The following is a 16205-nucleotide window of genomic DNA, read 5'->3' as shown; positions in this document are numbered from 1 at the left end:
CAGTTGTTGGGGTTCGGGCCAGGGGTGCTTAGTATATGAGTTGCTTCTGTGGCATGGGCCTTTCTCTGTGTTCATCAAGCCTCGCTCACGGACGTGCTGAGTAATGCCAGTGCGACAGTACACGTTATCGGCGATTGAGATGACATAGTCCAAGGATGACAAACGGACAGGAGTCCTATGCTGTCCTCAATGATCTGAAGTCGCAAAGAGCATTTGGTGATTACTCAACGTCAAGTGAGCTCGTGGCCGACTAACATCTCTTAGCAATTTTTGGTAACCCCAATTGGAACCGATGTTAATCTAAGATACTGAGCTAACCCAGCAGTCAGTGGGAGCTAGTCGTCCCAAGCCGGGGACTAAGGCCATGCCCGTCTTGGTGAACTTTCCCAATGGTTACCAGCTGGTTATGAATGCCCTCATCCTCCCGGCGATGTTGCTCCTTTTCCCTGTCGTTTCATTAGAAGACTTCTCTCAAATGAGAACCCCCAAATTGACAACAGTCCATGTTCCCGACGTCAATGTTAGCAAACCCCTCCCTCACGATACCTTATGCCCTGAGGTGAGCTAGGAGCCATGGGGGTCGTCAGTCTATGCCCGGCTCATCCTTCGAGCTCAGTGTCGGGAGGAAGGAAAAATCATGATCAACGAAAAGCTTGTTTGCATCTTTTCAGATTGGAGAAAATCCCAAAAGAAACGATGGCAGAAAAAAGGTTGACCCAGCCCTACGGACTCCAAGACAAATTGGCCAATGGCATCCATGTCGAATCGGATCTTCATTGGCTCCACCTCCCCCGCTTGCTCCGCCGCTCCCAGTAGAGTTTGCAGGGGCAGTGCTCGGCACCAAAACGTTTCTTCCACCGCCCTCACCTGCAGCAGCGCCAGAGGGACACCGGCCGGCTCTTTTTGGCGATTTCTCCTGTTACAAGTAAGTTCTGGCCTGAATTCTCACATCAACAGTCCTCTCCTCCGCCTTGTATTTCTTGAACATCGTCATGGTGTCTCTGCTTGTTTGAGATACACTATATAACCAGTTTGTTTACCGTCGAAACCCACCAGTTCATCCGTTCTCTCCACCGTCTCCGCTGTTTGCCGCTGTCAGAACCGTTAACAAGCATGGGTGATTCTGGCAATGGCTGGCAAACGGTGATGCCCACCACCCACTCGAGTATACAGCGCCTTTCCCGCGACGCCTGGGCCGAGCTAGAAGCATGCGAACGACAGATTCTCAACGAGTGGGAGAGAACACATACACATTGGTCTGGAATGTAAGGCAGCAGTCATATCCCTACCGCCCTTGGTACCACTTGCGCCAGGCATCACTAATATCAAGCCAACAGTGGCAAACACACACCTTTGGACGACCATACCGAAGCCAAGAGACTACACACTCGATTCAAACTCGCCAACGATACGCCGCTGGGAACCGGGAGCTTTGGAGTGGTGCAAAAGGTCGTCTACGCCAACAACGGTCGCACGATATGCCTGGCGAGGAAACAAGTGAGGCCGCCACATCGGCGCTTCCCAATATCACTGCTGCGGGAGGAGGCCAGTGTGATGGAAAAGCTGGACCATGATCACATCGTCAAGCTGGTTGGCACCTACTGCATTTCTAGCAATCTGTACCTGCTACTCTGGCCCGTCGCCGTGTGCAACCTGGATTGCCTGTTCAACGACATTGACCATCTCAAGTCGGGCGACGGCGACCGCGAAGATATCATCAAACGCCTGCATACCCTTGACCTACATAACCTGAGCGCGGTGGATAAGAGAAGCCAGCCAAACACAGGAACATGCCCTCTGAAATACCTACAACAAGCGATGGGATGCGTTGCGCGAGCCGTCGCATACTGCCACCAGGAAAAGATCCGCCACCTCGACCTAAAACCTTCCAACATCCTGTTGAACCCCGGACGTGTCTACATCGCCGACTTTGGCATCGCAAAAGACGTGGGCGAACGAGATCACACAATGACCCGAGGACCTGCCGGAACCCCAAAATGGAGAGCCCCTGAACTCAACCAAGTGCAGTGCGACTGGTCCATGCAGGCGGCTGAAGTTTACTCGCTCGGCCTTGTCTTGCTGAACATCGCCACCGTTATCCATGGAGGGGACCTGGCTGATTTTGACGAAATTATTGCTGATCTAACGCTTCGAGGTCGCGATGACAAGATCAACGCCTACCTTCCCAAACTGGAGCGTTTGGCTCTGGCGACTCAGGAGGTCCAAGATGTCAACGCCTTCACCTTTGCACCAAAGCACACTCTGCACTTGGTGTCACAAATGCTCCATCTCGATGCCGAACGCCGACCATCCATTTTCCAGGTGGATGCTGAACTTATTGACCTGGGCGGCGTGGAACAAGTCTACCATTCGCATTGCTGCAAGAAGAGTGCCCGCTTTGTGACTGATCGGATCAACACCAAGATCAGGGCTCTTGTTGACGAACGCGATCGCCTGAAAGCTGATCACATGAATATGGCCAAGCGCTTGGAGGTTCTGGAGGCCAAGGACGATACCTACGAGTCCCGGATTCTGAAAGAGCGAAACGCCCAGGCCGAGAACGTTGCCCGGCTCCAGGATCTTCTCAAGAAGGAACAAAGTGAATGCAAGCGCCTCACAGCACAACTTGCAGAATTCCAGCAAACGTACAAACGCCAACCGCGACCAACCCTCCCCCGACCTGCCTCAGATCCAGCTCACGGTGGCCTCATGATGCGAATGCGACCACGTACACATCCCATTCCCAATGATCCTGCAGCGCCTTTGTCGCCTCCGGTTAAAACGCAGACAAAGCTTGCAGCACCAACTGCTGTCCCTGGATCCAAGCTCACCTACTCGCAAACGGCCGCAGGCGCCGTCTCTTCCAAGCCTGCATCTCCCCATTTGGTAGCTGCCGCTGTCCCAAAGGCAATGTCTCCTCATCTACTGCCCCGACGAGATTCTCTCAATCCCACCATGATACCCCGTCGTGATTCGATGAATCGCCTCGCAAACACACCTTCGCCTGGCGCGGCCACTCCCGGTAGTCCGAACCCAGACCTTGCAGGCTACACCCTTCGTTCTCGGAATTCTGGCTCTCGTCTACCCCAGCCTGTCAACCCTGCCACACCCATCCGTGCCGGAACCCCCATCCTCAACCGTGACCCGTCATCGACAGACAGCACAACATACAGCATGAACAGTTCGGTCTTCAGTCGCCTCGAAAGCTCCAAGCATTCACTCGCCGAGACGAGTGCTGCAGGAACCCCAGCCATGGGTACTCCGGCCCTGACTCAGGAGAGAAAGAACTCGCACACCGGAGAGTCATACGAGCATGTTGACCATGGAGGCTCGGAAGAGGACCAAACAGTAGAAATGAGGTATGGTCTTGGTATCACTGGTATGGTGCGGAGGGAGAGTGTTTGTACCAGGAGGAATAGCATCCTGGACAGTGCCAGTGTTGCCAGCTCCAATATTGCTGCTACCGCGAGCATGGGTAGCCCTCACCCCAGCAGTTCGGCCCTCTCATCGCCGCGGGCGGCGCACGCGCATCTTGACGGCCACAGGTCTTCAATGTTCAAGGTGCCTTCGATGCCAACACATCAAAGCTGGGCCGATGTCGCGAGAAAGGAGAGAAGATAGCGGGGGAGGGGGGGGACGGGAAATCTCTGTACAAATCTTGGAATTTAGCATAGCGTGGATTTTGGATACACAAAAATATTGAAGTTCTCTTGTTCATGTTGGAATCATCTGCTGTTCACTATTGCGGTTGTGCCTTGCCATTGTCGCACAGCAGCGTGCAGGCGGTGCATGCTTAGGTCGGCACCCCTGTCAGTCATCCATTGGCCTCATCGCATTGCACCTGCGGGGAACAAACAGCTTTTAAAGACTCCTGGATCACCGCCTGCCGTCGCCACCGCTTATCATCTTGTTCTGAATTAGTAACAACCAAGGATTGTGCAAATGCTACATAAATGGGGGATACTTCACGCGACGAAGAGACAGCCATCCAACTCACAACCTTGTCCTCCCAATCAAATGATAACGATGACCAGAACGAAGACATCATGAGGGTAGTCAACAGAGCCGCCTCTCAACGTTCCAAAGCTTCCGTCACCAGTTTACACGTTTTCCCGCTTCGAACTGTAACTCGGGAGAATCTCAAGGGGTTATGTGCTGCGCTCTGGGACTGGGATATGTGCCCTGGCTGTTTTGAGGACACAACCTGCCAAAACCCGACATCATGCCCCTGGTCTCAGCGAAGTGATAGGTTAATGCCATTTTTCGACATCTACCGACGGCTTACACGGGGTTACGTACCTGAGGATTTTGAACAGGACAGCCAAGCGGCGGCGTTGTCTTGTCATGAGGATCTGTTCGAGCTGATCACGAAACTGCGAGTCTACGGGCGGGATACCAGCAGGGAGACCTTTCGAAAGTTTGTTTTCGAGGAGAGGGGTGTGCCGAGGGGAGATCAGGATAGGGCTATTGATCTCGCGTTGCGCATCATGACGATGACCAGTCCGCAACCCTCGGTGGAGGACGAGCTTCACAGCAGGGTTCATAATCATACCGACTTAGGATCCGACCCGTTTAAGATTGAGGAGACTTTTCCGGTTCGGGTCCACCCCTCCCTTCAGGAAACCGACCGGCACGCGCATGCTGTCAAAAAGGGGCTGCAGGCTCACAATTTGGTCCAGAAAGCGGGTTTGAAGTTGGAAAAGACTGATGACCTGCGCGAGCACCTCAAACTGGATGAATCACAAGGCGTGGTGAAGATCTTTTCCTGGAGCTCACTCCTCAAAGAAAACCTTCTCCTCCCGTTCACCGCCCACGACAGACAAGATAACACCTGCGCCCCCCCTCCTCTTCCCCGCCCCCTAGCCCTCGAAACCCTCCACACGCTCCACCTCCTCTTCCCCCCCTCCTCCCCCAAATCCCAATCCCTTCTCCGATCCCTAGTCTCCAAATCGGGCTTCGACCCGGATATCCTCCGGTTCAAAACATCCGGCCTCTCAGCATTTGAACTCGGGCCGGAAGAGAGGGAAAAAGTGATAAAATTTGGTGTCTGGGGGTCGAGGTTGATGGATCTGTACGACGAGATTGAGAACCCGAAGCCGAGGTCGGGGCTGGATGTTTGGCTTGAGAGGAGGAGCAAGAGCAGGCATGTGATGATGGCTACTATTGCGGGGGTTATGGCGGCGGTGGTGTTGGGGGTTTTGGGGTTGGGGGTGGGGGTTTTTCAGGCTTGGTGAGTTACTTTCAGTGATGACCTGAAGAGGGGAGAGGAGGGAGCTAATAGAAGATAGGATTTCGTGGCAGACGTGGGGGTTGGAGAGGGAACAGTTGGAGAGGGAACAGTTGGAGAGGGGGGGTTAGGTCACGCTTTGGATCGCGACGAGGCATGCTATGCTGTCTGGGGAGGAAGTTACCTAAACTTGATATATGCTCTCTGTGAAGGGTGTACCTATTTACCGAAGTATTTGGGGGGTTTCTGGGCATATGCTCTGCAAGAGTGTAGGAGTTTAGATATAGTCAAGGGACCTTCAACGGAGTCGAATGGCTTGAATAGATATGAGGAAACACCAATGACTAAGGTAAGTTTCACGCACTTGATATCCTGCGCTAATGCACAGGCAATGGGGTTTACAGCACGAAAATATAGCAAGGTGTTGTCCACTCGTCATAGTCTGGTTGTCGATGAATTCAAAGCCGTTCAAAGCGACCATCAATAGTGCCATTTTTCATGTTCCCATGCCGCCCTTGGCGATAATTCACACAGTCGATTGCAGTTCAAGTGGATTTGTCAACCACAACCCAGTGCAACGAAAGGTGGGCTGATCAAACACATCAACGAGCCCAATAAAGTGCCGTGGCCCTCCAGATAACGTTGAAAACTCAACGTGAAACATATTTGTGCATCTGCCGGATAGATTGCTGTCTAAAAGCTCGAAGGGAACCAGTTGTTCAATTGGCTGCGAAGCTGTCATGAGACTGACCCTCCCATGCAGGTCACTAGCTGCGCCTCGATGCCTTACACCTCAGCCCCTGAGCTCAGGTGGCCTCCCCTTTTCCAGAGGTCAACAACTCGAAAGTGTTTAATCCCAAAACATCGTGCCTCAAATTTCGGAAATAATTCTTAACAAACTCCAATTTTCCTGTATTTTCAGGACCAAAGACCATGTCGCGGAACCCAGTCCCCATCCAACCTGCCCCAGGGCACCAGCCCTCCCCAATTCACATCGTCTCCCGCCATGAAATCTCACCAAACTCCCTCTACCAACCAATAGCCTGTCCCCCACCACGCACCAAAAAGCGTCATCATCCACACCACTTCCCACGCCAGCGTCCTCGCCGGCACAACCCGGACTACTCCTCAGACTCAGACTCAGAAAAGCTCGAGCTAGAACCCGAAGACCAACAACTCCCCGACTCAGGCTACGGCACCCAATCCAGCCTCCAATCTGTTGACTCCCTAGACTCCCACCCCCCCAAATCCCTCCTCAGTGCCCTCCTCAACAACAAGCCAAGCAAGCCATCAGATATCAAAAGCAGCCCCCTGCCAGGAAGAGATGACATCCTCATCTTCCGTGGCACGGGCATGGAGCCCTCGTTTCAGGCAGTTTCCCGCTTCAGGGAGATCATGCCTGAGATTCAGCGAGTGCTGCAGAAACATGTCGCCAGCTCTCAAAAGTGGTCTTCCTTGCTGCCTAGTGGGATGAGGAGAAAGAAAAGGGACGGGGAGGAGGTGGTCCTGACGATGAGGTTGATGATGGTGGGCAAAACGGCAGAGACAGCCAGGCCGTCGATTGTGATTTTTGTGTCGACTGATCAGACTGCGGGGTTGGAGGGGGTGATGAGGGAGCGGGGGGTGAGGGAGCTGTATTGCCCTGGTGATGGGTTCGTGACGAACTTTGAGGTGGTGATTGTGGGGGAGGCGGCGAAGAAGAGGTTTTTACAGATGGTGGAGGTGACTTGGGAGGGGGGGTCAGCTCTGAGCGTGAACGATAAGGGGCTGCCGACTTGGTGTGGGGAGGGGATACGGCTTGGGACGGCGGGGGGCAAATCTGTTGCGTCTACTATCGGGGGACTGGTCAAACTGACGAATCACGACGGGGAGGTTCAAATTGTGGGGATGACCGCTGCGCATGCTCTGGAAGGTTTGCTGGATGATGATGACGGCTCGGACTCGGAAGGAGACGAGACGGAAGAAGAACCCCCCCAGCAGCCCCAACCGCAAAAGCCACTCCTTGGACAGCTCATCCACCCTTCTTTGCCCATTAATACCTGTAGCTCAGACCTCAAAATCCCACCCCGCGACTGGGCCCTCTTCGAAATCACCAAATCCAACCTCAAACCCAACCTCCGCCTCCAATCATCGGCCCGCTCTCACTTCAAAGCCCGAGCCGACGAGCTCGCCCTTGCCGAACCATCCACCTTCCCAGACATGGCCTCCATAGAAGTCGAACTCCTCAGCCAGACAGGAGTAAAACACGGGTCTCTATCACACCTCCCCGCAGGCCTGATGCTGTCCCCCGACCACGGATTTGTACAAGCTTACACTCTAACACTAGACGAGACCTACCAAGGTAAGCCCCTTTTTCGGTTTTTCCCCATCTTGTGTCAGTATAACTGAACTTCAGCAAGTTGACAACGGCGACTCGGGCGCCTGGGTGATAAACCCCATCTCCAAAACCGTCTACGGCCACCTCGTCTCGACAGACTGCACCGGCGACGGGTACGTCATCCCTTTACATTCCACCCTCTCCGAAATTACCGCCACTATTCCCGGCCTGGCGTCTGTTTGTCTAGCCGCAATGGCAGATTTAGTAGAACATTCTCTCCGCTCCTATTCTTGGTATCTCGACTCAGCTGTGGCCGGTTCAGCAAGGGCAGAGCCAGGGTCTGCGATCAGCGAGACTCCAGCGTGGGCGATGGCCCTGGCGGATTGTGCTGAGAGGGAGAGGGGAAAAGAGATGAAATTGGATGGGGTGGTTAGGGGGGCGTATGAGCGGGATGTTAGTGCTGGGGACAGGCTTCGGGTGGGGAAGGGGCAGGGGCGGCTTCTGAGTGATAGGGACTCGGGGTATGGGAGCTGTGGGTCGTCGGTGATTTGTAATCTTGAGGGGGATGGTGATGGGGAGGTGGAGGGGGGGATGGCGGATTTTAGAGGTTGGTGATCAATCTTGGAGTTTTGAGTGTGAATTGCCCTTTTTGAGGACTGTTCGGTGTAGAGAAAAAAAAAAAAAGAAACTCTGATTCGGGCATGCTTGATTTAGAGCGGTGAGATATTGGGGAAAATTGAGTCCATATTTGTTTATATAATAAGAGTAACCCGTAGCGAGATCACCGATCGTCTAAGAGAACCGATATGCAGTTATCAGCGACCTAACAAGCTTTATATGTACGGATGAACTTGATAGCTTAGAAATAGTTTATTATTGCACAGCAATGCATGAGTTGCCCCAACATAATCATGACTGAGACTCATGCAGATGTGGTACCTGTAGAATACTGTTCTAGTCCCACTACTTGTCTAAGCTAGATTTTTGATCCAATTTGACCCGAGTTTGCCTTCAGCTGTGTACCTAGGTAATGTAACCCACCCAGCATCTCCACTATGAACCTAACTTTCGCCCCCAAACAGCATGAAAGGTCGGCTGGTGTAGTGGTTATCACGTTTGTCTCACACACAAAAGGTGCCAGGTTCGATCCCTGGGTCGATCATTCTTTTGATGATTTTTGGTTGCCTCTCTTTTTTTTATACCCCCTGATTTCGCCTCTAGCTCCATCATCACAATCCCCATCATCATACATACCACCCCCTTTACAAATAACCACGAAGTAGAACCGATCGCCGTCTAGGCTTCCTTTCCTTAGATAACCTAACAACATCACACCAAGCATCTTCACTTTTCTGCCACATTTCCAACAAGAACACACCGCACAACAACCAGATACCCTATTCTTCGTGGTACACCTCATAATAAGATCTGTCTTCCATTTTCGCTAGTACCACATCTGATGCACAGCTGATCCCTCCCCTGTAATCCATACCATCTCCTCTAAACTTCCAAATCAACTCTAACCACTACATCGCTGACAACCAAACCCATCTCTCACAATTCCCAAATATCTCATCTAAGCAGTACCTACATCTCAAAAACTCACAAGCAATGCACCCAACTTCATTCGGTACTATTTCACAGCTTAGCCATGGTTCGGGTTTTCTTGCCCTTCGCTATTTTGTCTTGTCTCTAAGCAAAATAACTCTTCCACAACACCCCCTCCAAATCCTCGAGTTGCTCGGGAGTGAAGTACTGTTTCCAACCATCAGCCATGCTATCCTTCTCTCACACGCAAAACAACACTGAAAAGAAAATAAGCTCACCTTCTGGTCCACACTCCAACTATCCTGCCTCGTCTTCTTGAACTCCGCCAAGATCGCCTTGGTCGCCTTGCCCACAACTCCCGGGTCGTTGGCCGCCCTTGTCGCCAAGTGAGCCAACACCTCGGGCATCCACCTGGGCACCGGCGTTGCGTAAGGGAAAGCCTCAACCAGCGCCCCCAACCCAAGCACGGCCGCATGTCTCCTGACAATCTGTTTCTGCGTGTCCACCGGTGTGTCCGTCCCAGGCACCTTGGTCTTCTTCTTCGGCATGGGATTCAGCTGGAGCTCTAGCTCGAACCGATCCTTGAGCTGGATAATAATCGGGCTGCGGATCGGGTCGGGCGAGCAGCGAATCATGCCCGCCAAGGTGGCCGAAGCACAATCCCGGACTTCGAGCTGGGGGTCAGAGAGCATGTCCCCCACTGCGTCAAAGAGCATTTGGCGTTGGGCGGGCTGCGTGAGAAAGAGTCGGCGGAAGTAGACGACTTGCATGTTGACCAAGGCTCGTAAACGTTGATGCCAGGAGACGGCCGTCTTGCCGACTCTGATGAGCGCAGCGATGAACGCGTCGTCCTCACCCGATCGGAAAGGGATGTTGGGCAGGTGGCGATAGACGTGGTAAGCGAGCTTCATCAGCTCAGGATCTTCCTTGACATCCATCATGTGCAGCAGCTGGTCAATGAACGGGTCGGGAAAGAATGGGACGAGTTGGATGCACTCTTGGGACGAAAGCATGCTGTCAAGCCAAATGAGAACCGTCTTGGAGCCCGAAGTGTAGCTGGAGGGGGTTTGCTGACCGGCCGTCCGCTCGTGGCGCCATTTCTCCAGGCGAGCAAAGACGTCCTTGATGGTGGCCGAGAATTCCTCGGTAGGTTGGTACGCCCGGAGACCGATCGAGGACGCAGCCTTGTTCTTCTCGAGAAGCTCGGTGACATTCTTGAACGACTCGTGATACCGTGTGCGGTAGATGGTCGCGATGACACGGCCAATGGACTCTCGCACAGACTTGTACGGGTGGTCAATGTGTGCCAAAAAGTCCTCCAAGATGGGCTTCTCATGCCTGAAGTGCCAGCCAGCATCATTGATGATGAACTCGACAAGCTGAACCTTGCTCGACTCCTTGAAGGCTGCATTGGAGTTCTTGTCGAGTCGGAAGGAAGACAGCGCTTCTGTCAGCTCCCTGCATCGTCGTGGATCCTTGCCGTCAATAATTATGTGAAGACAGGTCATCCAGTACTGGAGGTTATCGGGCGTCAAGTCATCAGCGATGATCTTGAGCATGAGGGGGGCGGCAAAGTTCCAAACCCGGTCCCTAAATTCACGAGGATCATCAGCGCTGCCTGACAGCAACGCCCCGAGAATTTCAGCCGTAGCGCGGTGTTGGTGCTTATCGGTGCCATCACCATACACGTCCTTCACCAGCTCCACAATGTCATCGAATGTCGCTGCCGTCTTGCCGTAGTGCATCAGGTCAAACACATTCATGAGCAGTAGCAGATTTTGCATCCTGAACCGATCCACACCAGCATCCCTGGGCTCTTGCTTGAGATACTCGAAGCACTTCTTGAACCAGTCCCTGGTGATGATCTGACCGATCTGAACGCGCACACGGTCTTCCACCTCATCATAGGCCAAGAACGGCTTGGGGTTGGCACGCGACACAGGGAACTGCTTTCCCCAAACCAGCCAACCAGGATAGTCACAGTCGACAAAGTAATCGGTGCCATCAAACTTCTCAAATTGGGAGAGAAAGTTGTCTGTCAGGTTGGGGTCATCTGTCGGCACGGGGATCTGATATCTGTTTTCCTCGTGCTCCTCCTCGATCAAATAGTTGCGATACTCGTGGCTGTAAACTGCTCGGATATCGATGGCGGTAAAGATGGCCGAGAAGGCTGACAGGTAGTTGGAGCGCAACCCTGGATGAGGGTCGTTGGTACCATTGGCGACAAGCTCGATCAGCTCCCGGTTGGCCAGCGTCTCGAAGCGGAGGCAGCAGTTGAGCGCAAAGATGGCACACCGGCTCGCAATCTTCCAGTGAGTGGTCTTGGCCTTTTCCGTGAGCTCCAATCCCAGGGCTTCCTTCTTCCCTTCCACCTTGGTGCGACGCTCTGTGATGAAGTCGTGGCGTCGCTTGATGACTGCTGAACAATCTTCCTGTGGCCGAATGGTCTGCACAACCTCGCGGTCGAATATGATCAAACGCTCAAACGGCTTACCAAAGTCAAGCAGAGGGTAGAGTGCAGTGGACCCCAGGTTCTGAATAGAGGTCTTGTCGACGGCAGCTGTTTCGATGTACATGCGCATGAGATCCGGGGCAAACCTCCAGTCCCGCATCAGTGTCTTGAGAAGCGTGGTAAACAAGAGTGTGTACATGGCACCCTTGATCCGGTCGTGATCGTTTTCGTCAAGGGCCTTGCGAAGTCGCGCCATGATGACGGGAATGACCAAGGGTCGACCGCCAATCAAGACTTTGAGGGACGAGTCCTGGGCACCTTGGGCCACTCTTCGAACATCCGCATACGACGATGTGCAAGACTCGGCAAGATCAAGCAGCAGTTGCTTGTCAAGCTCGCTCTTCTTGCGGTAGGCCGAGTTGTACTTGACACGCTGCAACTGATAGGCATCCGCACGCTTGATAAGGAGCGGTCGAGGATACACTTTGCGCAGACCGCTGATCTTGAAAGGTGAGATGTCGGCCTTGTACAAGCGCACGAGCCGCTCCAGCGGATGTGCTGATCTTTCGATCCCAACGTCGGTGATCCATGTTCTATAGGTTGCGTAGAGGGACGTGAAGCATGCAACATCATCCTGCTGGTTGGCGTTCAGAAAATAGTGTGTCCGGGAGAGCAGCCTCCCAACATCTTCGCGTAGTTCGTGGATGCGGTTGTAGATGGGATCCTCGGGCTTCAAAATGTACCCAGCGGGATAATGGAACTGCCTCTTGAGCTCCTCGTCGTCCGCAACCTCGGCAAGGGGATCGTCATCTTCCTCCATCATGGCGTCCCCATCAGCCTCTGCGGTCCCATTGCCGTTAGACTGGGTGCTGATCTCGCCAGAGGCCCTTTGTGGATCAAACAGGGTCGAGACGCCTGATATGATCAGCCTAAGAGCAGTCAGGCTTCGGGATAGCTCGTCGGACCATTCCTTGTTCTTTCCCTTTCTGCTGACAGGGGGGTCATCGCTCATGAGCTGCTCGAGCCGTTGCGCCGCGCTTCGTGTTTGACTCTCGAACAACTCGACGGCGAACAAGATCTCATCGTGAGAAGGCCGATGCCACCTGATGGTAAGCTCCGAGGGTTTGGTTGGCCTGCCCCAATCTTCGACATCCAAGCCGCGGGCAACACGATCAGGTTCATAAAGCGCATTGTCGATGGGGTAGGTGTGGGTCAGGTTGAGCAACAGATGATGAATGTAGTTGGAAATGTGTATCGTGGGGAGCCCACGGCACTTTTCCTGCATGTACTCTGCAATGCCAAAGAGATCGTCCTTGTACATCAGCACCTCGCCGCCGACATGCACAACACACATTGAAAGCATGCTGACATGCCAGACGAGAGCCCGGTCGCGGGGGAGGACCTCAGTCCCGCTACTCCGGTCAGAAGCAGCGCCGTTGTAGTCAATCTCGTTGCGAATGTTGACGATCAACATTGGGATGAATACCTTCAAAGTCTTTTCGGGGCTGACCTTGCAGAGCGCATTGCAAATCCAGGCCATGGCATCCCGCGCTTGGTGAACAACATGGCTGGACACGAAGTTGGCGAGTTTCTCCAGAGCCATGTCGAATAGCTCGGGCGACAAAGAGGCGAAAAGGGGCGTCAGAGCGGCAGGTAGCGTGTTGATCACATTGTCCTCAGGTGACCCGGTGCGTAGGTGGCTCGAGTCCGGTAGATTCTCGAGCAGTGCAAAGACCTTGCCCAAAAGTGCCAACACAAACTCGCCCAACCCCGCCGTAGAAGAGCGCAGAATTTCAGCCTCATCCTCATCACTCAACTCCTCGTTGTAGTTGATCTTGACGTCTTGTCCCTCGGCCTCCATTCTTTCCATCTGGCCTTGCACCCAACTCTGGGCGAGGTTGGTGTCACGGATACCTCCCTCCTTCACCAACGGAACAAATGGTATGCTGTAGGCGACACTCTGAATGAAGTTCAGTGTGTATTGTGTCTTCCCGAGGTCGTTGGCATCAATACCAGGCAGAGCGAGTGCCAACAAAGCCGTGAGGTGACAGCGATAACCTTTGTGCTTGGACATGATGTTGGCAATCATCTGAAGGCCACACAAACTCGATGTAGTTCGGTGCACTTCCACCAGGCCCTGCAAGCTCGGGTAGAAGCGTTGTAGCGCGCCTGGCAAGATCAAGTCAGGCTCCAGGTATGCCAGTCCTTGAAGAGTCGAATAGTAGTAATTCACCACCTTGGAGCTCTTACCGAAAAGACCCATAAAGGTGACCTCCTTCAAAGCAAGAACAAACCGCTTCTTGAGAGCATCGTTGATGCGCCGATCCTCCGGAATGTCCAACTCCCCACTCTGCTCACGGTTCCAACGAGAGACAAATATGTCGGTAAGAAAAAACGTAAGCTGCGCGAGGAAACTAGTCCACGATCCCTGATTGGAGGGGTGGAAGAAAGTGTCGATGGACTCCATCAAGCCTTCCAGGTTGGTCAAGATGGATGGTTCCTGGTTGAGGCACGTGGGTGACAGCGAGTGGGTGATCCATCTCGCAATCATGTATGGCACAGGGTATTTCTTTTTGTCTTTTTCCAGATACACGCCGAGACCTGAGGCGTAGTCCAGTGATGAGTATGGACTATTAGCCTGACCCACGGGGATTTCTGTTAACCTCAAAATAGCCGTGAAAATGGCATCTGATTGCTCGCGGGTGAAGATGCCGTGCTCTGTAAATGGAACATGCCGACAGCCCAAATAGTCTCTCGCCATGCGGGAGAAGATGTCGATGAAGCACACGTCAAACGCCTTGGACCGCGTCATAAGCTGCCAGAGGTGGAAAAAGGTTGGCGCGTAGTCCGATGGCTGCGAGTTCCGGTCCGTCGGCGGTGCTGGCCCGGTGGGAACAAGAATGTTGAGGGCTCCAACAACAATGTAGGCATTGCTCATGGCCGATGTACTGAAGAAAGGCAGCAACTCTTCCAATATGGCACCGCGCTCCTTGGGGTCGAAATACGAGTTGACGTGGAGGCAGAGTTTCAGGATGTGTTTGTGAGACCGTCTGCGTTGTCCCTGATGGTGTGGAACTTCAGAAGGGAGGACCATAGCCTTGAGCTCTTTCCAAAGCGGCCGCCAATCCAGAGTCAAATCTTGACCAGCCTTCAAGTAATGTTTTTTCCTACCATCACGGCCGTATTAGCTTTGGTCCCCGCATCGTGACAAGAGGATAGAACGTACCTAGTTAACGTGACTACCATTCTCGCAAATCTGTCGGCGGTATTACTGTCAAGGCCTGGGGCGAGGGCCAGGTGATAATACAGATGTGTAAGCTTGGCACGAAGCTCCCTTGTCATCTCGAATTTGAGATTCAGCCACCCTTGCAGCTCGCGAGTCCAGTGCAGCGCGCCGGGGGAGAAGTCCTCGGCCATGATGGAGATGTAGAGGTTCTTCAAGATACCCTGAAGCGCATCATCTCTGTGTGCGTCGTCCTCAACATCGAACGGCAGCAGCCGGAAATATTGGAAGGTGCGGGGCCGGTATCTTTTCTTGTCATCTTCCTGGCCGTCGGCACAAGGTACTCCAGGGGATGTCGCACGCGATATGGTGTCGAATGCGGCGAAACCGAGAGAGGCTGCTCCTGCTCCCCCGCCAGAGGCAGGGAAAGCTGAGGAAGCACCAGGGGGTGGCCCCAACGAGTCGTCCATTGCAGCTGGACTTGGGTCTTGATTTGGCGGGCAAGCAGACTGGACGATTCGACGTACTCGGGGTCAACTGTCCCAGCCTCAAGAGAAAAAGGTGGACAGCGAAGCTTTGTCAAACGCGACGATGTGTGGCGGCGACACAGAGCAAATGGCCGGTCTCGGGACGGGAGTCGTCGTGTTTCGGGGCCGTGGAGAAGACGGTAATCTGAAAAGACGTAAAGTATTATTATTAGCTAAATACCAGATGCCATTGACTAAAGAAGCCAGCCAGCTGTTGTGTTGATTTCGAGATTGGGGGGCTTAGCAGAGAGCAAAGCAAAGCAGAGCAAAGCAAAAGAGCTGGAGGTGAGTGAGTGAACCTTCCCCAGAACCCCCAGGCAGCGCAACCTGACGCAACCGCTTTCGCCGTGCGGGACAGCAGGAATAGGTTGGAGATGCGTACCTTCTTGGACCCCGAGCTTTAGATTTCCCCCCCTATCTGCCGGGCAAATTCGAAAGTGCAAGGCGCGCTTCCATGTGTCTCGGTCGAGGTTGGTGAGGTCAGGCTGTCTGTCGGTTGCCCTTGCGCATTGTCAACAGGACGGCACTCTTGTCGCTAGGTGAAGGCGCCGGGCTTGTCTCCTCCAACAGGACGGAAGCTTGGTCCAAGGGTACCACGGTGGCTTGCATCCATGCACGCTTATCTCATCCGCCCCGCCAAGCCTCGGCGCACAGGCCATCTGGCACCTTGGCGTCGACTTGGAATGGCGGGACGTTGCTCGGAAGCGGGTCTCAACTGCCGCGACCACTCCACAACCAGAGCTCACAACTCACAGCTCATAACTCATAGCTCATAGCTCATAGCTCATAGCTCATAGCTCATAGCTCATAGCTCATAGCTCATAGCTCAGATGTAGTAAGCTATCTTGAGGTGGAGGAATTTGTCTAGATTATGGGGCCTCTTAACATGCACACCAATTCTGAAGAAACAA

General features: G+C 53.5%; 4 protein-coding genes across 4 annotated transcripts, besides 1 other annotated feature; 3 read left to right on the top strand and 1 right to left on the bottom strand.

Moving 5' to 3' along the window:
* Positions 1-1113: 1113 nt before the first annotated feature.
* PODANS_4_5960 (uncharacterized protein) lies at positions 1114-3621 on the top strand (the record flags this gene model as incomplete). The annotated part of the gene is made up of 2 exons (XM_001906213.1): positions 1114-1265; positions 1338-3621. The coding sequence occupies 2 exons, from the start codon at positions 1114-1116 to the stop codon at positions 3619-3621; spliced, it is 2436 nt and encodes an 811-aa protein (XP_001906248.1).
* Positions 3622-4046: 425 nt separating this feature from the next.
* Positions 4047-5358, top strand: PODANS_4_5970 (uncharacterized protein; the record flags this gene model as incomplete). Its single annotated transcript, XM_001906212.1, has 2 exons — positions 4047-5230; positions 5289-5358. The coding sequence occupies 2 exons, from the start codon at positions 4047-4049 to the stop codon at positions 5356-5358; spliced, it is 1254 nt and encodes a 417-aa protein (XP_001906247.1).
* An 802-nt stretch (positions 5359-6160) lies between these two features.
* On the top strand, positions 6161-8159 carry PODANS_4_5980 (uncharacterized protein; the record flags this gene model as incomplete). The annotated part of the gene is made up of 2 exons (XM_001906211.1): positions 6161-7568; positions 7627-8159. The coding sequence occupies 2 exons, from the start codon at positions 6161-6163 to the stop codon at positions 8157-8159; spliced, it is 1941 nt and encodes a 646-aa protein (XP_001906246.1).
* Positions 8160-8633: 474 nt separating this feature from the next.
* Positions 8634-8706, top strand: a tRNA (tRNA-Val).
* Positions 8707-9236: 530 nt separating this feature from the next.
* PODANS_4_5990 (uncharacterized protein) lies at positions 9237-15237 on the bottom strand (the record flags this gene model as incomplete). The annotated part of the gene is made up of 3 exons (XM_001906210.1): positions 9237-9299; positions 9371-14711; positions 14771-15237. 3 exons carry the CDS (start codon positions 15235-15237, stop codon positions 9237-9239), a joined length of 5871 nt encoding a protein of 1956 aa, XP_001906245.1.
* Positions 15238-16205: the final 968 nt, after the last annotated feature.

This window comes from Podospora anserina, chromosome 4 (genome assembly GCF_000226545.1).
Source record: "Podospora anserina S mat+ genomic DNA chromosome 4, supercontig 4".
NCBI classification, from domain to species: Eukaryota; Fungi; Ascomycota; class Sordariomycetes; order Sordariales; family Podosporaceae; genus Podospora; species Podospora anserina.
This window is presented reverse-complemented; position numbering and strand designations above follow the sequence as displayed.